A 27498-nucleotide genomic window follows, 5' to 3' on the forward strand; every position below is an offset into this window, starting at 1 on the left:
CGTGAAGACTGGGAGAAGTCTCTTAGGGGTGCATCAAAATATCAGACTTACTCCCTAAATGCCCCCCCATTCTCCATCCACTCACTTCAATGCATAACAGCATCATTCATACACAACCATTCTCCACTCACCCCCATCTTCTGTCTTCTCCCTTCCTTCCTCAACAGACATCACTCTCCTAATGCCCTTTTTACCACTTCCATCCATCTCATCCTTGGTCACCCCCTCATGTTCACTCCATCCACTTCTGCCTTCCACAACTTTTACTAATCTTTCTTAACTCATTCTTTCCATGTGTCCAAACCATCCAAATACCCTTTCACCAACCCTATGTCCCAACTCCTTTTCCATCCCTACTCTCCTCCTCACCTCATTTCTTGCACTATCCAGCCTAGTAACCCCTACCATGCTTCTCAGACATTTCATCTCAAACCTATTTAAATTCTTCCTCTCTTATGATCCATATTTCTACCCCATACAGTGCTGTCAACACAATCACTTGTTTATACAATTTCCTCTTAGCATCCATTCCCAAATGTCTATTTCCCCCAACAGGACGGGGGTTGGGACCAGGTATCCTTCTCCCTATAGCCCCACAGGGGACATTCCTAAAAAAAAGTAATGGCATAAGAGGGTCTAGGAGTTTTCCAACTAGCACCCTAAGGTTTGGGTCTTTTAATGTGCGTGGATGTGGTACAGATGAGAGTAAAAGGGAAGAGATACGTAGTATGTTTGTGAAAAGAAAGATGGATGTGTTGGCTTTGAGTGAAACTAAGATGAGAGGGAAGGGCAAGTGTGAGTTTGGGAGGTTCTCAGGAGTGAAGAGAGGGTGAGGGATAGAAGGGGTGGCTAAACTAGTAAGTGAAGAGATAGGTAAACATGTAGTGGAGTGGAAGTTTCTTCAAGGTTAATGTGAATGAAGGTGAAACTGGGAAAGGAGATGTGGGTTTTTGTAAGTGCATATGGGCCTGGTAGTGAAAAGTGTATAGGAAAGGGAGGCTTTTTGGATAGATTTAACCTCTTCACTCTGGGGCACATCACATGTCTGGCAGCATTAGCTGCCCAACGTGCGATGTTGTGTCATAATAATCGCATTATAGAAAATAAAGTCAGTGCTCAATCGTTCGTTCTCTTTCACCCGTGAATTTTTATAACCATAGAAAATATGATGAAGCCAGTTTAGAGAGAATGGAGGTTACGTAGGTACGACTACAATAAATATAAAGATGCCGACGTCGGCATCATCGCGTACCCACTTGCTCCTCATGACTCCTACGTAGGCGTCACTGTATGGAAGTGGTTAAATGAGTGCATAGAGGGATTAGGGAGAAATATCAATGTAGTAGTATTGGGAGATGGAGACCTTAATGCTAGGGTAGGAAATTAACCAATTGACGGAGTGGTTGGGAAATGTGGAGTTCCAGGAAAGAATCGTAGTGAAGAGTTGATGGTGGAGATGTGTCTAGAGAGTTGATAGCAAATACAGTGTTTCAGAAGAAGTAGTATTGCTAAAAAGAGACAGGCTTATAAGAAATATAAGTGCTCGGGTGCATCTAATGACTGAAAGTTATGTATCAATACAGAGAGATTTAAAAAAGACAATAAGAAAAAGAAAACGACAATACGAAATGAACATCACTGATAAATCCAAAGAGAATCCCAAAGAATTCTATAGTTACATTAGAGATAAAAAGGTTGTTAGGAATCACATTGGTCCACTATTATCTGCTGACGGTCAACTTGAATATTCTTGGTATTCGTAAACGAAACACCTCAAAGTGAATTCCAAACTGAAACCTGTGAAAAGTCTGGGGTAAACTTACTACGGTAAATATAACAAAAGAAAAAATTAAAAGGTGTATAGACAAACTCAAAGTTAATAAAACACCAGGGCCTGACGGTTGGCATCCAAGAATCTTAAAGGAAATGAAAAATGAGATTGTTGTTCCATTAGAAATTATTTTCAAGAAATCCATTATATCCGGAGATGTCCCAAGAGAATGGACGCTAGCTAACGTTACTCCCATATTCAAAAAAGGTGACAAAAAGAAACCAAATAACTATAGGCCTATAAGTTTGACTTCAATCGTAGGAAAAATGATGGAAACTACCATCAAAGATGCTATCAAACATCATTTAGAAAATAACATTTGATAAATGATAGCCAGCATGGTTTCAGACGGAAACGTTCTTGCGTGACTAACTTACTCAAATTCTACAACACAGTTATCTCGAATTATGACAAAAGAAACCATATAGATTTAATATATCTAGACTTTGCAAAAGCTTTTGATACTGTCCCACACGAAAGACTACTTACTAAATTAGCTTTAAATGGAATAAGTGGTAGCCTATAAGGTTGGACTAGTAATTGGTTGAATGGTCGAAAACAGAGAGTTGTTTTAAATGGAAAAACTTCTGGATGGAAAAGTGTTGCAAGTGGAGTTCCTCAGGGTTCCGTTCTTGGGCCACTTCTATTCATAGTATATATAAATGATATAGACCATGGACTAAAATCTACTGTTTCCAAATTTGCTGATGATACAAAACTGCGGAGTGGCAAATGATCACTCAAACCAATTAGATATTCAAGAAGATTTAGATCAATTACAGCAATGGTCTGAAAAGTGGCTAATGAAATTTAACACAAGTAAATGCAAGGTAATGCACAAAGGTAAAAATAACAGTAAGTACGATTACAAGTTATTTGGAAATTCGTTAACAAAAGTGGATAGTGAAAAAGATCTCGGCGTAATTATTAGTAACGACCTCAAATCATCCAAGCAGTGTAGTTCAGCCTCAGAAAGCAAATAAGATTCTAGGACTGATTGCGCGATCTTTTGATTTCAAAAGTCCATCACTCATTAACAAGCTATATAAATCGTTAGTTTGTCCACATTTGGAATATGCTGTTTCCGTATGGTCACTGAATCTCATTAACCCATTAAACTCCGATGACAAGATTCTTGTCATTTGGTCAAATAAAACAAAAAATCATAAAACACCAAAATGTTTGATCAAACACCAGAAAAATATGACGTCAATCCTCGCTTCGCTCGCAGCGAAGTGAGGACTGACGTCATATTTTTCTGGTGTTTGATCAAACATTTTGGTGTTTTATGATTTTTTGTTTTATTTGACCACATGACAAGACATCTTGTCATCGGAGTTGAATGGGTTAAAGACATTGACAGACTGGAAAAAGTACAATGGCGAGCCACAAAACTGATTCCAAATATCAAAAATAAATCATACGAAAATCAACTAAAACACATGAATCTGTTTTCCCTAAAAAATCGTAGACTCAGAGGTGACTTGATACAGGTCTTTAAGATTTTAAAGGGAATTGACAACATCAAAAGTGACAAAATTTTCACATTGAAAGAGAATCGACAAGAAACAATGGTCTCACACTGTCCGCAAATAGATTCAATTTGGAAGTAGGTAGAAACAACTTTGCCAACCGTGTAGTTAATGAATGGAATAAACTTCCTGCACAGGTAGTGCAATGTAGTTCAGTTCGAAGCTTTAAGAATCATTTAGATAAATACCTAAGTAAGATGCTGTAATGATTATAATTTATCTTATATTATTTGTTTTTGTTTTGTTATCATTTGTCTGTCTGATTTTCATTTATTATTAGTTATATGTCAATTTATTATTATTTACTATTTACCTGTTTGTTTATTATTTAACTATACCTATGCATTTATTTATGTATTTTATTTATTTACATTATTATAGTTTTTATTTATTATTTTATTATTAATATGATTTTATTTTTGCATCCGACCTAGATATGGATCAAAAGGTCTCCTGTTGGCATGCTCCGCCTTTGTAATCCTTTGAAGAAAGTCAAGCATAAGTACACATGAGAGAGGGTGGTGGATGGAAGGGTGGTAGATAGAGTATTAATGGACTATGTAGTGGTAGATAGTATAATAGGAAGAGTTAAGAATGTACATGTTCTAAGGGGAGAGAGTAGGGGAATATCAGATCATTTTTTGGTGGAAGGTAAGTTGAGAGTGGAGTATAGATGGAGAAAGAGGAAAAGGACAAAAGGTAGGGAGGTGCTTAGAGTGAACTCTTTAAATGAAAAGGAGAAGGAGTGCAAGAAGAAGCGGAGAGAGGAAAGGGGGAGAAGGATAGAGTAAAGCTAGGAATGGGGATGGTTCAAGGAAGGAATAACAAAGTGTGCAAAGATGGTGTGTGGAGCAAGGACAGGAGGAAATAGAAGGAAGGGGGTAGTGAATGGTGGGATGAGGAAACAAAGAAGGTTGTAGAAGAGAAGAAGCGAGCTTTCACAGATTGGTTACAAAATAGAATGAGGGAGTCATATGAGAGGTACAAAGAAAAGAGAAAAGAAGTATAGCACAAGGTAAAGGAGGCAAAGAGGAGAGCAGATGTGAAATGGGGTAAGAGTATGACAAAATTTTGAAAGTAATAAAAAGATGTTCTGGAAAGAAATTAAGAGGAAGAGGAGGCAAATCAAATAGAGAAGAAAAGGTAAAAGGTGCAGATGGAGAGATGATAATGGAAGAGAAGGCAATAAGGGGAAAATGGGCAGAGTATTCTAGGGAGTTGCTAAATGTGAAGGAGAATAGGGAGGGAAAGATAGTTGCAAAGGGAAGTGCTAAGAAAATGACCGTGATGAGTGAGGAAAATGGAAAAAAAAATAAGGATGGATGAAGTGAAGGCAATTAAGATTATGAGAGCAGGTAAGACACCTGGTTTGGATGGATCCCATGCAGAATGTCTAAAAAAAAAAAAATGATGGTGGACTGGCTGGTGAGGTTATTTAATGTTTGTTGGAGAGAGGGTAAAGTGCTGGAGGACTGGAGGAGTGCCTGTATAGTTCCACTCTACAAGGGAAAAGGGGACAAGTGTGAGTGTAGTAGTTTCAGAGGGATTAGCTTGTTAAGAGTTGGGATTAGGAGAGGAACAGAGGGAGTAATTGGTGAGGAACACTGTGGGTTTAGGACAGGAAGAGGTGTAGATCAGATTTTTGTGGTCAGACAGATATGTGAGAAAGCTATAGGAAAAGGTAAGGATGTGTTTTGGGGTTTTATGGATCTGGAAAAGGCTTATTACAGGGTAGACAGGAAGGCACTGTGGGAGGTACTGCAGATATACGGGATAGGAGGAAAGCTTTTAGGAGCTGTCAAGAGTTTTTACGATAGTAGTAGAGCATGTGTCCGGATTAGAAATGGAGAGAGTGAGTGGTTCAAGGTAAAGGTGGGATGAATCACAATGGCAAAACCCGACAAGACTGTGAGAATAAACACCTTGTGAGATCGAAACCTTTATTGGTACTACGTTTCGCTTGTTACAGCTTTTTCAAGTACAGACATGACACACACTCTGAGCACATATAAGCCAACAAGGAAGGAACTGGGAGAGGTTATCGGGGAGGGGTGGGTGGTAGGTGGAGGGGGAGGGGGGAGGAGGGGGACGGGTGGGACTTGGAGACAAAGGAGGACATTTCGGAGAGTTTGTTGAAGTGGACTAAGGGGGACATTTCATACATTTATTTAATGCGGGTAACAGATGGATGATAGGAGGGGCGATGTTAAACATGCCTCTGTTCTGCTCAATGGTTTTGAAGCTTTGAATGGCAGCCGCTTCGAGGCATTTTCTCCTCACCCTGTCTGGTTCACTAAACAGAAGTTCTGCGTTATCCCAATCCATCAGGTGGTCGTTGGTGCTCCGGTGGATAACACAGGCGTTGGTGGTGATGTTGTTCCGGGAGTCGTAGCGATGCTCCCGGATCCGGGTCTTCAGGTCACGGGAGGTCTCGCCGATGTATACTTTATCACATCCAGCACAGGGTATGCGGTAGACACCAGCGTTTTTTCCCCACATCTCGTCCTGGCTGTCACTCCTTCTAGAGAGCTCTTTGATAGTTCTGCTGGACTGGCCCACTACCTGTATTACTTGGGCGTTGCAACATACAGGTAAATGCAAGGGTGGTGGGTCAGGGATTGGAGATAGTTAAAGAAAATGGAGAAAAGTGGAAGATAAGCCAGCTGTTGTTTGCGGATGACACTACGCTTGTAGCAGTATCAGAGGAGGGATTGAGGAAGTTAGTGACAGAGTTTGGGAGAGTGTGTGAAAGAAGAAAGTTGAAGATAAATGTGGGCAAAAGTAAGGTGATGAGATGTACAAGGGATGAAAGTGGCAGCAGACTGGAAGTGAGTATTAAGGGAGAGCGACTGCAGGAAGTAGATAGTTTTAGATACTTGGGTGTGAATGTGGCAGGAAAGGGTGGAGTGGAGGTGGAGGTAGAATGTTGATTGAGAGAAGCAAGTAAATGCCTTGGTGGATTAAAAAGTGTAATGAGGAATAGACATTTGGGATTGGATGCTATTGGGAGATTGTATGAAGGAATGATTGTGCCAACAGCACTGTATGGGGCAGAAACATGGAACATAAGAGAGGAAGAGAGAAGGAGTTTGAATGTGTTTGAGATGAGGTGTCTGAGAAGTATGATAAGGGTTACTAGGCTAGATAGAGTGAGAAATGAGGAGGTGAGGAGGAGAACAGGGGTGGAGAGGGAGTTGGGAGGTAGGGTGGATGAAAGAGTATTGGGATGGTTTGGACACATGGAAAGAATGAGTGAAGAAAGACTAGTAAAAGAGGTATGGAAGGCAGATGTGGAGGGAGTGAACATGAGGGGGCGACCGAGGATGAGATGGATAGACGGGGTGAAAGGGGCTTTGGGGAAGAGGGGAGTGTCTGTTGAGGAAGGACGGGAGAGGAAAGAAGACGGATGAATGGAGAAGGGTTGTATATGGATGATGCTATGATGCATGAGGTGGAATGGGTGGGGGGATGGGGGGTGAGGTGGTGTGTGTGAGAAAAATTTGACACAGCCCAAAGGGATTTCTCCCCGGAGAGGGGGGGGTCGTCAATTAAATGACGCAGCCTTGCTGTGGATGTGCTGTGTCTTGTGACACTGCTTCTGACCCAGGGCAGTGGACAAGATGCAGGGATGACCAGTCATCCAGGAGGTGCCAAGATAAGAGGGAGTGTAGAGGGTGGAGAGTGGAGTGTATTAGGAATGGAATGGGTAGGAAATGATTTTTATGCCTTTGTTTTTTGGCTACCTCTCTTGTAAGGGGGAAAAAGCCATTGGTATATGTATGAAAAACCTCATTCTCAGTAGATGTAGGAATACTGCCCTCCCTCTTGTCTTCTCTTTCTTTGTCTCTCTGTCTATGTCAATTTGTCCCTCCCTCCCTCTCCTCTTGATCAAAAACTGCTGGACACCAAGTGGTGCATGGCTGGTTATATTATTGTGGTGAGGCAACCACTTGCCACTCCTTTTCTTAGGTTTATGCCTCACTGCCTCATCCAAACGTTTAAACTTTATTAGAGAATGGGTGTTATTAGTGCCTTCAGGAAGAACTGATGTAAGGACATTCCTTGTGTACAGAAAATAAGTCAAATTCCTTTGATCAGGAATCCAGTGGTTTGGAAGTTTTTCATCAGTTATTTTTTATCTATAATCTCCCCCCACCACTTGAAACCAGGAAAAAAACTAGTTTAAAATAGCTGACTGCAGGGTGCAAAACTATCCAAATCTGCATCCATACCTTCAATTCTGAGGTCTTGGATGTTCACCTTCCCTGCACTACAGCAAGTTTTTCAATGGACTTACCTTTTTGTGTGTGAAGCCTTCAAAATCTTCCATTATTAGTGTAGATACAGCAATAAAAGACCACATTTTGTGATGTTAACAAACTAGAAATTAGTTTTGATCTTTTGTTTCCTATCATGAGCAACCTTGGGGACAAAGACCACTATTTTCCTTCCCTGTCTCTCTCCAAAAGTTGAAACCAGCAATGTTTTATACCTACTGTGACCCTGAATAGCTTTGCTTTCCCCCTGTCTATTCAATTGGCAATTATATTCATCTGGCTTTGCCTGATAGGCAAATCTAGGAGCATTGTTTCTCATTGCTGTTGTCACCACCATCAAGTCATGACAAAAATCACTATTTTTCCTCCCTGACTTTCTCTTAAAGTTGGAACCAGTAATGTTTTGCCTCTATCGTGACCCTATAATGGTGGTACTTCCCCCTGTTCACTCAATTGTTAAGTATTTCCATCTGACTTTACCTATTAAAGGCAAACCTAGGAGCATCACATCACATTGCCTCCACCACCACTGCCATGTGTGATTATGCTCACAGCACTGCATGGAACAGAAACTTAGAATATGAAGGAGACAGAAAGTATAAAGTGTTTAAAGAAATAGGGTGAAGGTTATGAAGATGTACAGAGTGAGAAATGTGGTGGTGAGGTGGAGAGTTGAAATGGAAAGACAGCTGATGGATAACGTGGATCAAAAAGTGCTGGGATGGTTTGGGCATATGGAAAGGATAAGTATCAACATTGGAAAAAAAATGTGCAGATAGCAAAAGTGGATGAAGGGCACTTCATGGGAAGACCAAAAGTGACATTGATTGAGGGGGTGATCTCTATATATTTCTGATGTGGATGAGAAAAGGGGTTGTATTGTCGAAGCACAAAGAAAATCTTGGTATCAAATTAAAATTGAATTGAATTGGATAAAAGTTTTCATATTGTACAGAAAATAAAAGCAATGGTATCTAAGAATCAAAATTATTTATTCAATTTCATTTGATACCATATTCTGCTGGCTGAGTGAATAACTGAGATTCTAGAATTTGTGATATGGTTTAACGTCACAAACTCCTCCCATTGAAAGGCTAGGATGGTGCCCCTTACAGAGGACTTTGTAGCGTGGAATTTAATGATCCATACCCTTAGTTCAATTTTGCCAGTGGCAGGGTTTGAACAGCCATCCCCTCGACTTTTGCCGCAAGTAACGATGCCATAACCCGCTCAGCCAGCGAGCTCCCACAATGGCACTGGTATAAAATCACATGGTTTGGCACTCCACCCTACATTCACCTATTTCTTACATTTTCAGGGTACATATTTGATAATCTGGAGTTTCTGATAATATGGAGGGTTCAAGGGCTACTACATTCCAGGTAAAAAAAAAAAAAAAAAAAAAAATCACTGTATATAGTCAATCCTCAATGTTCATGGAAATTTGGGCTTAAGGAAGCTAGCCAGCCAAGGCATGTATCTACCCTCCACCCCTCTTACACCCATTTGTTTCCCTTTTAAAAATATCTTGGCTCTGCCCAAGGCAGTGGGCAGAATACTGGGATGACCCATCATCCATGAGGAGACAAGAGAGTGGGGAAAGGATGGTAGATGGGAGTGGAATGGGCGGGAGTATATACATGCCTTTAACTTTGCTACCTCCTTTATATAGGGGAAAAAAGCTGTGTGTGTATTTATCTAGTTGTATCTTATGGGAAGGGGAGCTATGCTTGTGGTGTCCCGTCTTTGTACCTCAGTGCCTAGTTTGCTCTTAAATTCATATAGTTTTTGCACACACTATTGTATTGTTTTATCCAGAGTGGCACCCCACAAGGCTCTGTATTGGCTCCTTTAATGTTTGCCATATATATAAATGATATGGATAAGGGAGTAAATTGTTACATGAACTTCTTTGCTGAAAATGCCAAATTACTCAAAAGAGTAAGAACAGAAGAAGATTGCAGATCGCTACAAGAAGACCTAGACAAAATATGGGAATGGAGTCAGAGATGCGAGATGAACTTCAACATTAAGAAATGTAGTATAATGGAATTTGGAAAAAGCAAAAATAGAGTATCGGGTCAATATAAAATTGGAAACAAGGAAGTCAAAAAAGTCTATTCAGAAAGGGACCTGGGAGTAATCATCTCAAGTGACTTGACACCTGATAAACATGTCAATAAATTATTTGGAGAGACTTTTAACTTATTAAGATCAATGAAAGTGGCCTTCAACTACATGGATGAGGGGATGGCTAAAAAAAGTAGTGGTTACACTGATAAGACCTAAACTAGAATATGCTGCAACACTGTGGGCACCTAGCACAAAGAAGAACATAAGAAAATTAGAAATAATCCAAAGAGCAGCGACAAAAATGGCACCTACACTGTCAAATCTGACACAAACAAAGATTGGAGAAATTACATCTGTCAACACTGGAACAGAGAAGAGAAAAAGGTGATTTGATGACCATTTACAGAATTATGAAAGCAATGGAAATTCTCAATAGAGACAACTTATTAAAGTGGGACAGAAGTGAAACAAGAGGACATGAAAAGAAACTAAAGAAGGACAGTTACAGAAGAGACCTGAAAAAGAATAGCTTCCCCCATAGAGTGATTGATGTCTGGAACAAACTAAATGGAGACACAGTGAGTGCCAAATCTATACATGATTTTAAGAATAAACTGGATGCAGAGATACGAAAACAGGTCACTTTGAGCACAGCTCTCATCCCATAAAATACTACTAGGTAAATATAATTAATAATGATTCTTATATAAATGACAATTATATAATTACACACTATTTCTTAATGTTTTTCCATAGATAAGGTTACAATGTTTATGAAATATATACACTAATACAGTTAACTTTTTATTTGCAATAGGCCAAGTTTCCATTAAAGTACAATACAGTATATAAATCAGTCATTAAAATAATGGAGAGAGGAAGTTGCTGATTTAATGAAGCAGCCTTGCTGTGGATGTGCTGTGTCTTGCAAAACTGCTTCTGACCCAGGGCAGTAGGTGAGATGCAGAGATGACCTGTCATTCAGGAGGAGCCAAGATAAGAGAAAGGGAGGGGGGGTGGATGGGAGTGGAGTATGTGGGAATGGAATAGGTGGGAGTGGATTTTAAGCTTTTGTTTTTTGGATGCCTCCCTTGTAAGGGGGAAAAGCCTTTGACATATGTATGTATTAAAATATGTATTACTGTACAGATTATAAAAGTACTATATCATATACCTAGCAGCACAATATCTACATATACAAGAGACATGAAACTGTCAGTGGCTCACAGTAGTCCTGGTGGAACCACAGCATCTTCATAGACAGGCCATGCCTCCATGCCCATTTACCATTTGTATACATCTAACTCCTTTTCACATGGAGATTAGAGGCCACTCCCCTAAACTGTTACTCTAGTGGAACTCTTCAAAAAAATAAAAAATATGATGCATGCAGAAAGCTGTTAAATTCACAACATTCAGTTATATTCACTACATCTCACTCTCCAACCAGGATTTCTGAACTTATAACCATTACAATATTACTGGAGTTAATCTAACTTGTACTTGTTAGCCATGATGGGAAGTTATGAAAATGAAAGCATAAAGACGAATATAAGAAAATGTTATAGTAGGAATTAAACAGGAATACCATACTATCATCCCATGGCTGCTAAACAAATATGCACATATTTCACTTGTATGTACCATATGCCTGTTAGGCCAGACACTTGTCAGACTTTTCCATTCTTGTCTGATTCAGTCTCATCCTTCATTTCTTGTGTGATAGTTAAAACCCAGGCTTGCTATGTCTGTTGTGGAATGATTTGAAACTGACAGCATCTCCTACAAAATTTTTACTCCCTGAAGTTTATTATCACAAACCAAAGCAGATCGGGAGTCACCAAGCTGTTACAACTCTACATGGTTAATCAGTCTTCTATTATGTTGATCAGTGGTCACAGAACCATAGAAGCATATTTCAAGCTATGCAAATTAGTTTTCATTTTCTTTAAATCTTGATTATACTATCTTGGTGAACTATAGCAAATTTCCAAAATATATCAATATGCAAATTATCAATTTGAAGTACTTTTTTTTTTATTATCAATCTGCATTGTCAAATAATAACAATAATATTTGTTACTCTGCATTTCACTAAGTGGAAAACTGACCCACAGCAGCTAGCAACAGTCCTCAACCACATCCCCCACAGATCTTTCCAAGAAGAAACTCTAGGCTAGCCTGTGTTGTATTAATGTATTTACTAAATTGTATTTACCCAATTGTACATACATACATATACCAAGGCTTCTTTTCCCCCTTACCAGGGGGGCAGCCAAAAAGGGCAAGGCATAAAAACACTCCCACCCATTCCACCCCCGAAAACACTCCACACCCCTCCACCCTCCATCCCATCTTAGCACCTCCTAGATGACGGGTCATCCCTGCACCCTGTCCACTGCCCTGGGTCAGAAGCAGTGTCGCAGGACACAGCACATCCACAGCAAGGCCGCTTCATTAAATTGGCGACCCCCCTTCTCCGTCCCCCCATATAAAGGAGAGGACGGGGAGAAATCCCTTAGGGCTGCGTCAAAAATTTTTGCTCACACACACTACCTCACCCCCATTCCCCCGTCCAATCCACCTCATGCATCACAACATTTTCCATATATAACCATTCTCCATTCACCCCTGTCTTCTGTCCTCTCCCGTCCTTCCTCAACCGACATTCCCCTCTTCCCCAAAGCCCCCTTCACCCCATCCATCCATCTCATCCTAGGACGTCCCCTCATGTTCACTCCCTCCACATCTGCCTTCCATACCTCCTTTACTAGTCTTTCTTCACTCATTCTTTCCATGTGTCCAAACCATCCTAATACTCTTTCATCAACCCTATCTCCCAGCTCCCTTTCCACCCCTGTTCTCCTCCTCACTTCCTCATTTCTCACTCTATCTAGCCTAGTAACCCCCATCATACTTCTCAGACACCTCATCTCAAACACATTCAAGTTCCTTCTCTCTTCCTCTCTCATGTTCCATGTTTCTCCTCCATACAGTGCTGTTGGCACAATCACTCCTTCATACAGTCTCCTCTTAGCATCCATTCCCAGATTCCTATTCCTCATTACACTTTTTAAACCACCAAGGCATTTACTCGCTTCTCTCAATCTACATTCTACCTCCACCCTTTCCTGCCACATTTGCACCCAAATATCTAAAACTATCCACTTCCTCCAGTTGCTCTCCCTTAATGCTCACTTCCAGATTACTGCCACTTTCACCCCTTGTACATCTCATCACCTTACTTTTACCCACATTTATCTTCAGCTTTATTCTATCACACACTCTCCCAAACTCTGTCACCAGCTTCCTCAATCCCTCCTCCGATCCTGCCACAAGCGCAGTGTCGTCAGCAAACAACAGCTGGCTCACCTCCCACTTTTCTCCATTTTCCTTAACCATCTCCAATCCCTGACCCACTACCCTTGCATTCACCTCTCGCACCACCCCATCCATGTATAAGTTGAACAGCCAGGGTGACATAACGCATCCCTGACGAAGTCCCACCTAAACCTCAAACCACTCACTCTCTCCATTTCTAATCCTGACACAAGCTCTACTACTCTCATAAAAACTCTTGACAGCTCCCAGAAGCTTTCCTCCTATCCCGTATATCCGCATAACCTCCCACAGTGCCTTTCTGTCTACCCTGTCGTAAGCCTTTTCCAGATCCATAAAGGCCCAGAAAACATCCTTCCCCTTACCTATAGCTTTCTCACATATCTGTCTTACCACAAAAATCTGATCTACACAACCTCTACCTGTCCTAAACCCACACTGTTCCTCACCAATTACTCCCTCTGTTCCTCTCCTAATCCTCTCAATCAAGATCCTCCCATAAGCCTTCCCAACTACACTTAACAAGCTAATCCCTCTGAAACTACTACATTCACACTTGTCCCCCTTTCCCTTGTAAAGTGGAACTATACACGCACTCCTCCAGTCCTCTGGCACTCTACCTTCTCTCCAGCAAACATTAAATAACCTCACCAACCAGTCCACCATCACTATACCTCCTTTTTTAAGACATTCTGCATGGCATCCATCCAGACCAGGTGCCTTACCTGCTTTCATCATCTTAACTGCTGCCTTCACTTCATCCTTCCTTATTTCTCCTCCATTTTCCTCACTCATCACTCTCATTTTCTTAGCATTTCCCACTGCAGCTATCTTTCCCTCCCTATCCTCCTTCACATTAAGCAACTCCCTAAAATATTCTGCCCATCTTCCCCTTACTGCCTTCTCCTCCATTATCATCTCTCCATCTGCATCTTTTACCTTTTCTTCTCTACTTGATTCGCCTCCTCTTCCTCTCTTAATTTCTTTCCAAAACATCTTTTTATTACTTTCAAAATTTTCTGTCATACTCTTACCCCATTTTACATCTGCTCTCCTCTTTGCCTCCTTTACCTTTTTCTTTACTTCTCTTTTCTTTTCCCTGTACGTCTCATATGACTCCCTCGTCCTACTTTGTAACCAATCTGTGAAAGCTCGCTTCTTCTCATCTACAACCTTCTTCATTTCCTCATCCCACCATTCACTACCCTTCCTTCTATTTCCTCCTGACCTTCTTGTTCCACACACCATCCTTGCACACTTTGTGACTCCCTCCTTGAACCATCCCCATTCCTCCTCCACACCTACCTCCACTCTATCCTTCACTCCCTCCCACTCCTCCTTCAGCTTCCTCTTGTACTCCTTCTCCTTTTCCTCTTCGTTTAGAGAGTTCACTCTAAGCACCTCCCTACCTTTTGTCCCTTTCCTCTTCCTCCATCTGTCCTCCACTCTCAACTTACCTTCCACCAATTGTAATGTACAGAAAAGGAGCAACAGCTGTTGGGTCCCATCTCCTACTCACTAATCTATCATACCTACCCTCAAGTTCATGCACAGGTTCAATTTGGTTTATATTCTTAATTTCCAATTATCATATTTAGATTTAGAAAAGTATGGTAGGGGGTTACAAGATTGGATACAGTGAGAAATGAAGTTAGGAGGAGAGCAAGAGTGAACAGGAAGTAGGCAGATAGGGCTGATGAAAGATTATCAAGATGGTTTAGGCACATAGAAAGAATAACTGAAGGAAGATTAGCAAAAGAGGTGTAGAAAGCAGAGGTGGATGAAGTGAACTTGAGGGAACAACTGAGGATGAGATGGATCAATGGGTGAATAAGGCTTTCAGCAAGGGAGGAATGTATGTTGAGCAGGGAAGGGAGAAGGTTGGGGATAGGGGTGGGTGGCGAATGGCTGTGTATGGACCATATTTTGATACAGCCTGAAGGGGATTCTCCCCATCTCTATCTTTGGCCTGAGGGGACTAGAAGAGAGGGTTGCCATTTAGTAAAGCAATCCTGCTGTGGACATACTGTGGGTTGCTGCATTGCTTCTGAGCCAGGCAGTGGGCAGGAGACAGGGATGACCCTTCATCCACAAGGAGCTAATGAGAGGGGAACAAGGGTGTTAGATGGGAGTGGAATGGGTGGAAATGGGTGGAAATGGGTGCATGCCTTGGTTGGCTACCTCCCTTATTAAGGAGAAGAAGCCCTTGGTATATGTGTACATACATACATATATATATATATATATAAATAGATTTTAATTCATGTATTGTTCCAGCTTAGGCTATATCCCAATCTAAGTTGTGTGTGCATTTACCTAATTGTATTATGCGGGAAGGGAGCTATGCTCATAGTGACCCATCTTTGTATCTTTCAGCATCTAGTTTGTTCTTAAATTCTTGTATGGTTTATGCACACACTAAAGTCTCATCCAATTTGTTCCAGACATCCACCACATTCCATCCTCCTCACCTTAAAGTTGGATGGAATGAATATAGAGGGAAGAACGAGAATAAGATGGATGATGGATGGTATGAGGGTGGCAATGAGTTAAAGGGGACTTTATTGAGCAGAGAAGGGAGGAGGAAAGAGATGGGTAAGAGTGGAGAATGGTTGTGAATGGACAACAAATTTATGTGACCTAATGGAATTTCTCACTTTCTCTATTTTTGCATGAGGAGACAAGGCGAAAGGGTCACCAAATGAATAAAGCTGTGGATGTGTTGTGTTTTGTTGCACTGCTTCTGACCTAGGTAGTGGGAGGGAGACAGGAATGACCCTTCATGCATGAAGAGCTAAGATAACAGGGAAACAAATGGGTGATGGATGGGAGTGGGATGGGTAGGGGTAGGTACTTTGGCTGGCTACCTCCCTTACAAGGGAGAAAAAGCATCTGGCATATAGGCAGATAGAAAGAATGTGGTGGTCCTGCACGATTGAGAGCAAAGCTACCCATTTTCAAAACCCATTAATCCCCTTACCTCCATTAGGAGGTGCAGCCCTGAGGGACTGACATTCCATTTTTGGACTAGGCCTAGGACCTCTCTCTATCATTTAAACTATAAAAATCCTTAAATCTGGGTGCCTATAATCTGGACCTCTTCTTGGCAAGCATTCATGTTAAAGTATGGGGAAAAAAGAAAAGAAGAAAATACTATGTTAAATGATTATGAAAACAGAAAATATGAGTGAATTTTTTAAATTTTTACTGTGTTTCTTACATCTTTTCACATATGGAGAATTGAGAAGTGACTGCTCCCCTCCTAACACTTTCAGCTGGTAATACAGAAACAGTCCCTCACCAATAAAACACAGACAGCAATCCAAAGTTTCTTCCCAAAGAGATCTATGAGACGGCCTGAGGACCACTGCCAGTCACTGTGGGGCTTCAGGTTTTCCATTCGGTTATATATAAGCAGCATGACTTTCATTTGTCACATTCACAGACAAGTTTCTCCAGTCTTGGTAACACTGGTGTCTTCTAATGAGAGCTCTTGTCTTTTGTTACATGGGTCAAATTCATGAACTCAAGTTTCATCTTCAGTTATGGCCCAGTAGAAAGGAACACTAGAATAGATGTATCCATCAACCAGGCTAGTAAAAGTAACAGCACGTTGTTCCTTTTGGTCTTGTGAAGCTATGTGGAACAAATTTATTCACAAAAATCTTGTTTGTGAATCAACTGCTTAAATGGTTTGAACTGAACCAATTGAAAGATTGACTTGTTTTCAATTTTTGTGATTGACTAGATTTCAGTTTACATGGATGAGAACCTCAATATGAGTTATGTCATTCTAATGTCTTGATATTTATGGTTGATCACTCTTCAAGTAAAATTTCTGCCTATTCAGAACTGTTAAAATAATCTAAGTAAGTTATTTTGCTCACAACTTTATTTCCATATCATCTTGAGAGCAAATTGCAAGTTTCTATTGCAGTCTCACCAAGCTTAGAGCAAAGTTTTGGGTTGCACTATCTACACTAGTATAGGAATTGACATTGGGTAGTTCACTTTACCTTAGGTCTTTGTCAGAGCAGGTGCATATCACCAAGTTATCCAGTGTTTTATGGCAACTACAATTAGAAAAGTGGTTGATCTCATAGCAGTGTATGAACTAAAACTAAAACATCTCCCCAAACTATCTCCGAAGGCTGGACCTAATATGTTGAATTTCCTTTCCTTTTATAAGTGCATCTGCTGACTTCTCTGTAAGCTGTAGAAAAAGTGAATGAAATGTAAATTGAGTGGTCAAAAGTATGAAATAATTGTATACAAAGATCACCATGATAATCTCATTGGATTATTTTGATTCTAATGAACATCTTATAGGCTCCAAATTAACAATGAAGACATAATCTATTAACAATGATTACACTTCTAAAGATATGGAAGTTATGTCAAGCTTATAAACTATTTGGAACATGCTAATACAATGAACACTACATGATTAAAAACAATACCTTACCAGATACATTTCATGGCTCCTATAAGGTGATAATTAAACTACATGAAGCCTATATGTCTGGACTCTTATTTGCTTGATGTACACTGCTCTTACTAGTGTTATGACAGCATTCAAATTATTCTGATATTCAGTCCATGTGAAATCTTCATAACCTAATGAACACTGCACATTAATGGGCTGCAACTTGCCAACTCAATGTAAACCTACTCAAATCATCCATACCAGCATCCACTTCATAATTACAGCACATATTCAATTATTCTAAAATCATTGATTTACTTTGCAAATTTATGGTCTTCTTTACATAGAAATGTAATTTCAGCCCCAGATATTTTCCCATCCAATAAGCTGTTGCTCACAAAATGGGATGCATAGGCACTGGAGAGGAACACACTTGCCCCTTTCACCCAATTCCTTGTGTTCCTTTCACTCCTTCCTACTTACACTAAATGAAAATTTCACTTCATCACTTCCCAAACAATACCACTTCAAGAGAAGACAATTTTCTATACTCATTCCAGAAAGCCCTACAAAATATTTTCATTGACTTACAGACTGAACCTTCTCAAGAAGTAAGAACCACATAAACACATTTATGTTCAGAACCCCCTCCAAGTCTGACAGTACCAGAACAGAATAGGCCTGGCCACTTAATGAAACTACCCTAGATGAAAACACCACACAGAGAACAATGAGCACATCCTATATTCCCCTGCACTATGTATCCCAAGACATCGATACAGTAGACCATCATTATAAACAGATTTTTAGCAAAAAAACAAAGGCATAAAAAAATACTCCCACTCATTCCATCCCCACATACTCATCTGCCATTCACCTCCCTCCCTCCTTTTTATCTTGGCTCCTCCTGGATGATGGATCATTCCTGCATCTCACCCACTGCCTTTGGTCAGAAACAATGCTGCAAGACAGGGCACATCCACAGCAAGGCTGCTTCATTAAATCGGCCCAAACTTACTAAAGCTTTTTCACATGTCTGTCTTACCACAAAAATCTGATCCATGCAACCCCTACCACTCCTAAACCCACACTGTTCCTCTCCAATTACTCCCTCTGTTCCTCTCCTAATCCTCTCGATCTAAACCTTCCCATAAGTCTTCCCAACTACACTTAACAAACTGATCCCTCTGAAACTACTACACTCACACCTGTCCCCCTTTCCCTTGTAAAGTGGAACTATACAAGCACTCCTCAAGTCCTCTGGCACTCTACCCTCTTTTAACCCATTCAACTCCGATGACAAGATGTCTTGTCATTTGGTCAAATAAAACAAAAAATCATAAAACACCAAAATGTTTGATCAAACACCAGAAAAATATGACGTCAGTCCTCGCTTCGCTGCGAGCGAAGCGAGGACTGACGTCATATTTTTCTGGTGTTTGATCAAACATTTTGGTGTTTTATGATTTTTTGTTTTATTTGACCAAATGACAAGACATCTTGTCATCGGAGTTTAATGGGTTAAACAAACCTTAAATAACTTCACCAACCAGTCCACCATAACTGTACCTCCCTTTTTTAGTCATTTTGCATGACTCACTCATCCCATGTGCCTTAACTATTTTCATCATTTCAACAACTGCCTTCACCTCATCTTTCCTTATTTCTTCTCCATTTTCCTCACACTGCAACTTCCTTTTCCTCCCTATCCCCCTTCACATTAAGCATACATTTACCAAAGGCTTTTTTCCCTCTTACACGGGGGGTTAGCTGAAAAGAAAAAGGCATAGAAACCACTCCCACCCATTCCATCCCCTACATACTCCACTCCCCTTCACCCTCCTCCCTCCCTCTCATCTTGGCACCTCCTGGATGATTGGTCATCTCTGCATCCTGTCCACTGCCCTGAGTCAGAAGCAGTGTCACAAGACACAGCACATCCACAGCAAGGCCACTTTTAACTTATCAAGATCAATGAAAGTGGCCTTCGACTACATGGATGAAGAAATGGTAAAGAAAATAGTGGTTACACTGATAAGACCTAAATTGGAGTATGCTGCAACACTATGGGCACCTAGCACAAAAAAGAACATAAGGAAATTAGAAAGAATCCAAAGAGCAGTGACAAAAATGGCACCTACACTATCAAATTTGACATAAGAACAAAGATTGGAGAAATTACATCTATCAACACTGGAACAGAGAAGAGAAAGAGGTGATTTGTTGACCATTTACAGAGTTATGGAAGGGATGGAAATTCTCAATAGAGACGATTTATTAAAATAGGACAGAAGAGAAACAAGAGGACATGAAAAGAAGCTAAAGAAGGAGGCATCAACTAACGGTATTTTCGCAAGTACCAGGTGAATTAATTCACTTTGTGCCTGACCTTTAGTCATTCAAACTCAACTTCTGCTCAAATTTGTGCTCCTTCACTTTGTATTTGACCTTCACTGCCCCAAACTGTTGGTGCTATGTTCTTCTATAAGGTCAGTTTCTCCAACACACTTTAGATGGGAGAAGGAGACCCATGTTTAACCCCTTAGCCTTTACTTTTTTGTATGATATGTAACCAATAATGATACAGTATGGATAGGTGGTAGACATTATTCAAGTGACTGAAGATTGATAGCCAGTAGGTGGCAATATGACTCCCAACTTGGGCAGCATTTCAGTACACAATGCCAATGGACGGAATTTTACCTCATTTCATACCCCGTCTGAAGTATTGGCTGCATGTTGTTATGGCAAAGTAGCATGCAGTTGATACTTTAGGGTCTATATGGGGCACCCCTATGGACCAGAGCCACACATTATTTTGTCTGTGATAAATGAGGACTGCTCACAGAGAAATGATGAAACTTTTATACTGCTACTGTCCCTCCATTATGCAGTCCCCCAACCCCTTGTTGCTGTCCTGTACCATTTCTCTGAATTTCATTTCCTTGTTTTGCCTATCCTGTGGTGGGGGAAAAGAATGCTGCCACCAAGTATTTCCACTTGGATTGTAAGAGGTGAGAAAAACAGGATGGGGATTGGGAACAGGCATTCTTCTCCCTGTAGCCCCACAGGGGACATTCCTAAAAAAAGTAAAGGCATAAGAGGGTCTAGGAATTCCCCAACCAGCACCCTAAGGTGCGTGGATGTGGTACAGATGAGAGTAAAAGGGAAGAGATAGGTAGTATGTTTGTGAGAGGAATGATGGATGTGTTGGCTTTGAGTGAAACTAAGATGAGAGGGAAGGGCATGTGAGTTTAGGAGTGTAGTTGGGAGGTTTTCAGGAGTGAAGAGAAGGTGAGGGAGAGAAGGGGTGGCTATACTAGTAAGTGAAGAGATAGGTAAACATGTAGTGGAGTGGAAGGAGGTTTCTTCAAGGTTAATGTGGATGAAGGTGAAACTGGGAAAGGAGATGTGGGTTTTTGTAAGTGCATATGGGCCTGGTAGTGAGAAGAGTGTAGAGGAAAGGGAGGATTTTTGGATAGATTTAAATGAGTGCATAGAGGGATTAGGGAGGAATGTCAATGTAGTAGTATTAGGAGACCTTAATGCTAGGGTAGGAAATAAACCAATTGACGGAGTGGTTGGAAAATGTGGACTTCCAGGAAAGAATTGTAGTAGAGAGTTGATGGTGGAGATGTGTCTAGAAAGAGAGTTGATGATAGCAAATACAGTGTTTCAGAAGGAAAGTCAAGCATAAGTACACATGGGAGCGGGTGGTGAATGGAAGGGTGGTAGATAGAGCGTTAATGGACTATGTAGTGGTAGATAGGAGTATAATAGGAAGAGTTAAGGATGTACATGTTCTAAGGGGAGAGAGTGGGGGAATATCAGATCATTTTTGGTGGAAGGTAAGTTGAGAGTGGAGGATAGATGTAGAAAGAGGAAGAGACAAAAGGTAGGGAGGTGCTTAGAGTGAACTCTTTGAAGGAGAAGGAAAAGGAGGACTACAAGAAGAAGCTGCGAGAGGAGTGGGAGGGAGTGAAGGATAGAGTAGAACTAGGAGTGGAGGAGGAATGGGGTGGTTCAAGGAAGGAGTCACAAAGTGTGCAAAGACGGTGTGTGGAACAAGAAGGAAGGATAGTGAGTGGTGGGATGAGGAAATGAATAAGGTTGTAGAAGAAAAGAAGTAGTTACAAAATAGGACAAGGGAGTCATATGAGAGGTACAAAGGAAAGAGAAGTAAAGCACAAGGTAAAGGAGGCAAAGAGGAGAGCAGAAGTGAAATGGGGTAAGAGTATAACAGAAAATTTTGAAAGTAATAAAAAGATGTTTTGGAAAGAAATTAAAAGAGGAAGAGGAGGCAAATAAAATTAAAAGAGGAAGAGGAGGCAAATCAAGTAGAGAAGAAAAGGTAAAAGGTGCAGATGGTGAGATGATAATGGAAGAGAAGGCAGTAAGAGGAAGATGGGCAGAGTATTTTAGGGAGTTGCTAAATGTGAAGAAGGATAGGGAGGGAAAGATAGTTGCAGTGGGAAGTGCTACGAAAATGACCATGATGAGAGTGAGGAAAATGGAGGAGAAATAAGGAAGGATGAAGTGAAGGCAGTTAAGATGATGAGAGTAAGGCACCTGGTCTAGATGGATGCCATGCAGAATGTCTAAAAAAAAGAAGGTACAGTGATGGTGGACTGGCTGTTGAGGTTATTTAACATTTGTTTAAGAGAGGGTAGAGTGCCAGAGGACTGGATAAGTGCCTGTATAGTTCCACTCTACAAGGGAAAAGGGGACAAGTGTGAGTGTAGTAGTTTCAGAGGAATTAGCTTGTTGAGTGTAGTTGGGAAGGCTTATGGGAGGATCTTGATTGAGAGGATTAGGAGAGTAACAGAGGGAATAATTGGTGAGGAACAGTGTGGGTTTAGGGTAGATAGGGGTTGTGTAGATCAGATTTTTATGGTAAGACAGATATGTGAGAAAGCTATAGGAAAAGGTAAGGATGTTTTTTGGGCTTTTATGGATCTGGAAAAGGCTTATGGCAGGGTAGACAGGAAGGCACTGTGGGAGGTACTGCAAACATATGGGATAGGAGGAAAGCTGTTAAGAGCAGTCAAGAGTTTTTATGAGAGTAGTAGAGCTTGTGTTAGGATTAGGAATGGAGAGAGTCACTGGTTTGAAGTAAAGGTGGGTCTTCGTTAGGGATGTGTTATGTCACCCTGGCTGTTCAATCTATACATGGATGGAGTGGTGCAAGAGGTGAATACAAGGGTGAGAAAGCTATAGGAAAGGGTAAGGATGTTTTTTGGGCTTTTATGGATTTGGAAAAGGCCTTCGACAGAGTAGACAGGAAGGCACTGTGGGATGTTTTGCAGATATATGGGATAGGAGGAAAGCTTTTAGGAGCTGTCAGGAGTTTTTACGAGAGTAGTAGAGCATGTGTCAGGATTAGAAATGGAGAGAGTGAGTGGCTTGAAGTAAAGGTGGGACTTCATCAGGGATGTGTTATGTTGCCCTGGCTGTTCAACTTATACATGGATGGGGTGGTTCAAGAGGTAAATGCAAGGGTGGTGGGTCAGGGATTGGAGATGGTTAAAGAGAATGGAGAAAAGTGGGAGATGAGCCTGCTGTTGTTTGTGGACGACACTGCACTTGTAGCAGGATCAGAGGAGGGATTGAGGAAGTTGGTGACAGAGTTTGGGAGAGTGTGTGAAAGAAGAAAGTTGAAGATAAATATGGGTAAAAGGTGATGAGATGTACAAGGGGTGAAAGTGGCAGCAGACTGGAAGTGAGCATTAAAGGAGACCGACTGGAGGAAGTGGATAGTTTTAGATACTTGGGTGTGAATATGGCAGGAAAGGGAGGAGTGGAGGTGGAGGTAGAATGTAGATTGAGAGAAGTGAATAAATGCCTTGGTGGATTAGAAAGTGTAATAAGAAATAGACATTTGGGAATGGATGCTAAGAGGAGATTGTATGAAGGAGTGATTGTGCCAACAGCACTGTATGGGGCAGAAACATGGAACATAAGAGAGGAAGAGAGAAGGAGTTTGAATGTGTGAGAAGTATGATAGGGGTTACTAGGCTGGATAGAGTGGGAAATGAGGTGAGGAGGAGAACAGGGGTGGTAAGGGAGTTGGGAGATAGGGTGGATGAAAGAGTATTAGGATGGTTTGGACACATGGAAAGAATGAGGGAAGAAAGACTAGTAAAAGAGGTATGGAAGGCAGATGTGGAGGGAGTGAATATGAGGGGATGACCTAGGATGAGATGGATGTATGGGGTGAAATGGGCTTTGGGGAAGAGGGGAATATCTGTTGAGGAAGGACAGGAGAGGACAGAAGACAGGGGTGAATGGAAAATGGTTGTATATGGATGATGTTGTGATGCATGTGGTGGAATGGGTGGGGGAATGGGGGGTGAGGTAGTATGTGAGAAAAATTTGACGCAGCCTGAAGGGATTTCTCCCCGTCTTCTCCTTTTCTGCATGAGGGGAGGGAGAGGGGGGGGTCGCCGAATTAATGAAGCGGCCTTGCTTTGGATGTGCTGTGTCTTGCGACACTGCTTCTGACCCAGGGCAGTGGACAAGATACAGGGATGACCCATCATCCAGGATGTGCCAAGATAAGAGGGGTAGAGGATGGAGGGAAGTGGAGTGTATTGGGGATGGAATGAGTGAGAATGATTTTTATGCCTTTGTTTTTTGGCTACCTCCCTTGTAAGGAGGAAAAAGCCCTTGGTATATGTATGTATTTAGATAAATAACAATACTATACACAGTCATTGTTTTTCAATGACTTAACAAATATATTTCAACTAAGCATGGTGAAATAAGTTGAATATAACAACAGAATATAAAACAATATTACTGTATACATAATATTGAAATTAGATGATATTTATCAAGCAAAAATTGGTATAGACAGTTTTGGATATCAATTGATGTCTTCGGTACCATACCCCACTGATAATGTGGGACTACTATATTGTAGATAGATAGACACATAAGAAGAACTGAAAATAAACAAGAAAACAAACCTACTTAAATCCATCACAAATACTAACTTAGGACAACAAAGAAAAAGCTCTAATAACCATCTATAAGGACTTGACTATACCTCCACAACATGGTTCCAAATAATCAGCAAGATAAACACAACCAATTTACAAACTTTACAGAATGATGCACTGAGAGTAATAACAAGATGTACCAAAACCATCCCTATTGGACAACTGCATACATAAACCAAAATCCCTCCCATAGAACACCACATGAAAATAATAGGCACGATTCTTCTCCGGAACCCTAAGCACCATACACCCATCATACTACATCTCACAAACACCAACAGAATGAAAAAAAAAAAAAAAAACTATCCCAGTATCATACTACTCAAATATCTATAACCAACCTACCACCTATTCTACATAAAATAGCCACACAACATCTTCCCTGAGTGACTTGTGGGCCCACCTGAAGGCTGTTGCCAGTTACTTGAAGGTTGCAGGTCTTCTCCAAGAGTGACTAGGACCAATTGATTGACTGAATCACCCTATTAAGCTTCTTTATGAAGTGTCTAAATAGAACAAGTCTGGCATACAAGCAGAGCAAGTACCTTTCTTGCCTTGGACTAGATATAGCATTCAAATTTTTCAAAAGAACTTATGCATCAACATATAAAAATTATCAATCTTGTGGAACCAAGAAAGACATTCAACTAACCATGTCAATAAGTAGTTCAACTTTCAACTTCAGAAGATTATTTTCTTCTTGCAGCTCAGAGTTTTGCTGTCTTAATCGGGCTACTTCTCGACTGCTGGCCTTCCCATGAGAACCTATGAGGAGAAAGTATGATAATGTGTACATACAAATTCATTTTCAGTATATTTAGTAATCCCAACATATCAACCTAGAAAAAATAATTTCTATTCAAAGTATCCAACATCATATTAACTGAAGTTCTTTTATTCTTCTGCTGGGATTAACAATGGAATCTTGCACAAGACAATACTCCATGATAGATGTCCAATCCACCTTTTCAGAATATGAACTGACAATAAGCAATTGTTCCTCTACTCCTACTATAACTATAAACTAGTGACATGGAAACAGTCAGTCACACACATACACACAAAAGGGGTACAAGGTAAACTACTAGAATGGATGAAGGATTTCTTGCATGGAAGAAAAATGAGAATATTACTTAGAGATAAAGGTTCTACTTGGGAAGAGGTGATTAGTAGAGTTTCACAGGGATTGGTACTGACTCCAATAATGTTTGCTATTTATGTGAATGACATGGACAAGGGTGTGGACAGTTACATGGGCTTTTCTGCTGATGACGCAAAGTTGTTGAGAAAAGTGAGCACTGAAATAGACTGAGTCACTGTAGAGAGATCTGAATAAAATTTAGGAATGGAATCAGAAGTGAGAAGTGGATTTCAACATTAAGAAATGTAGTATAATGGAATTGGAAAAAGTACAAACATGATATCAGATATGTTAGGTTAAGTTAGGTTAGGTAGGTTAGTTTAGGTTAGGTTAGAATAGATAAATTTATCATACTTTAATTTCTTCAACCACCACATGTATTAAAACAAAGATGGCATCTCAAGCAGCCCCAGCAGCTTTGTTCGTTAAGTGTATCACTTTTATCAACCTTTTCTGTTATTGATTTCTGCCAAGATAAACATATATTACATAGATGTTTTATAATTTACAAAATCAATATTTAATTTTCTAATGCTATATGTAATGTTCAAAAATCTCACAATATCTGCTGGCTTTAACAGAAAAATCGAGCGGGATTCAAATAAAAAAAATATGGCGTCAATTCTGTTTATTTGCTTATGAAAACAAGATATTTCAAAGATGGTAAATAATTACCCTCTTTCCCTGGATCCAAATAAATGCACAAACATAATCATATCAAAAATATATAGCAGACCATTATAATGATAATGGTGGTATTAATCAAATCTAACCAATTCAAAACAAGTAAATATAGAAATGGCGGGAAGCAGACGACAGGCCACCTAGCAAGGCGACTTAAGGGCGATAGTCGTATCTTTAACATACTCCCCACCATAGGAGCATTCAATCTCCTATTAAACTAGACAACCACAATCAAATCATGTAACACTAAGAATGAGTCCTATGCATAGAGTCCTTGATGAGATATAAGGCTGACTCAATTCTCAAACTCAGGTCTTACAAATCAAGCAGAACACGGGGCTTAACTACCCGTCCACTCCGAGAGGTTTTCACCTGTTCAAGACTTTCAACATCCTCATCCCTTGCAACATCCTCCTCATCAGGCATAGAACACTCTAAGGGATTATCAATATCTTCTTTAACACTGTTCGTTTCAAAACAACTTTCCAGATCATGCAATTTCTGGACAGGCCTACAAAAAATTCCCTTGGCAGTTTTGACATTGACGCACCTGACTATACCGTCCCTGCCAGGAAGTAACTCAATAATCACACCTAAAGGCCAACTCATTCTAGGTACATTATCTTCTCTTAACAATACAACAGAACCCTTCTTCAAGTTACAATTGGGTTTGGATCCCTTCACTGTGGGAGGTAAATTCCTCAAATAGTCATCACTCCACATTTTCCAGAATCTGTCGAGTTGCCTTTCTCGAACATGTTCTCTTTCATTTAAGTCTTTATGGCTAACAACATCCAAATGCTCATCAGAAATATGAGGTTGAAATCCAGCTACTCGACCAATCAGAAAATGTGAGGGTGTCAAAGGGTTCTTTACATCATAATCATCACTTACATAAGTCAGAGGTCTTGAATTGATACAAGCCTCTACTTCAAACAAGGTTGTTTCAAGCTCACATTTAGTCAAGCATCTAGTGCCAAGACATTTCTTCAATGCAGATTTAACTGACCTCACAAGTCGTTCCCACCAGCCTCCCCACCATGGGGATCTGGGAGCAATGAACTTCCACTCGGGACTCAAGACACTAAAGTATTGCTGAAGAGCTTTGGCAACACTTTTAAAGGTCTTGGCATTATCTGAATACACCACTGATGGAAGTCCACGCCTGGCAGAAAATCTGCGTAGTGCTAAAAG

At 40.5% G+C, this 27498-nt stretch overlaps 1 protein-coding gene across 2 annotated transcripts in view; it reads right to left on the bottom strand.

The window, feature by feature from the left end:
• The window catches only part of Cby (beta catenin antagonist chibby), a 56049-nt gene that overhangs the window by 22610 nt on the left and 5941 nt on the right, over positions 1-27498 (bottom strand). The window contains exons 2-3 of one of the 2 annotated variants that reach the window (XM_076196969.1): positions 25132-25244; positions 16241-17265 (exon numbers count right to left, since the gene is read on the bottom strand). In XM_076196969.1, the coding sequence (XP_076053084.1) occupies positions 17191-17265; positions 25132-25244 (188 nt within the window). In that variant the 3' untranslated portion in view covers positions 16241-17190. Of the gene's footprint in view, positions 1-16240; positions 17266-25131; positions 25245-27498 lie in introns of those variants that run through there. The other variant, XM_076196968.1, reaches the window with a different exon arrangement.

The sequence above is a fragment of the Oratosquilla oratoria genome, chromosome 13 (genome assembly GCF_046742065.1).
Source record: "Oratosquilla oratoria isolate Oo_2021 chromosome 13, ASM4674206v1, whole genome shotgun sequence".
In the NCBI taxonomy this organism is placed as follows: domain Eukaryota; kingdom Metazoa; phylum Arthropoda; class Malacostraca; order Stomatopoda; family Squillidae; genus Oratosquilla; species Oratosquilla oratoria.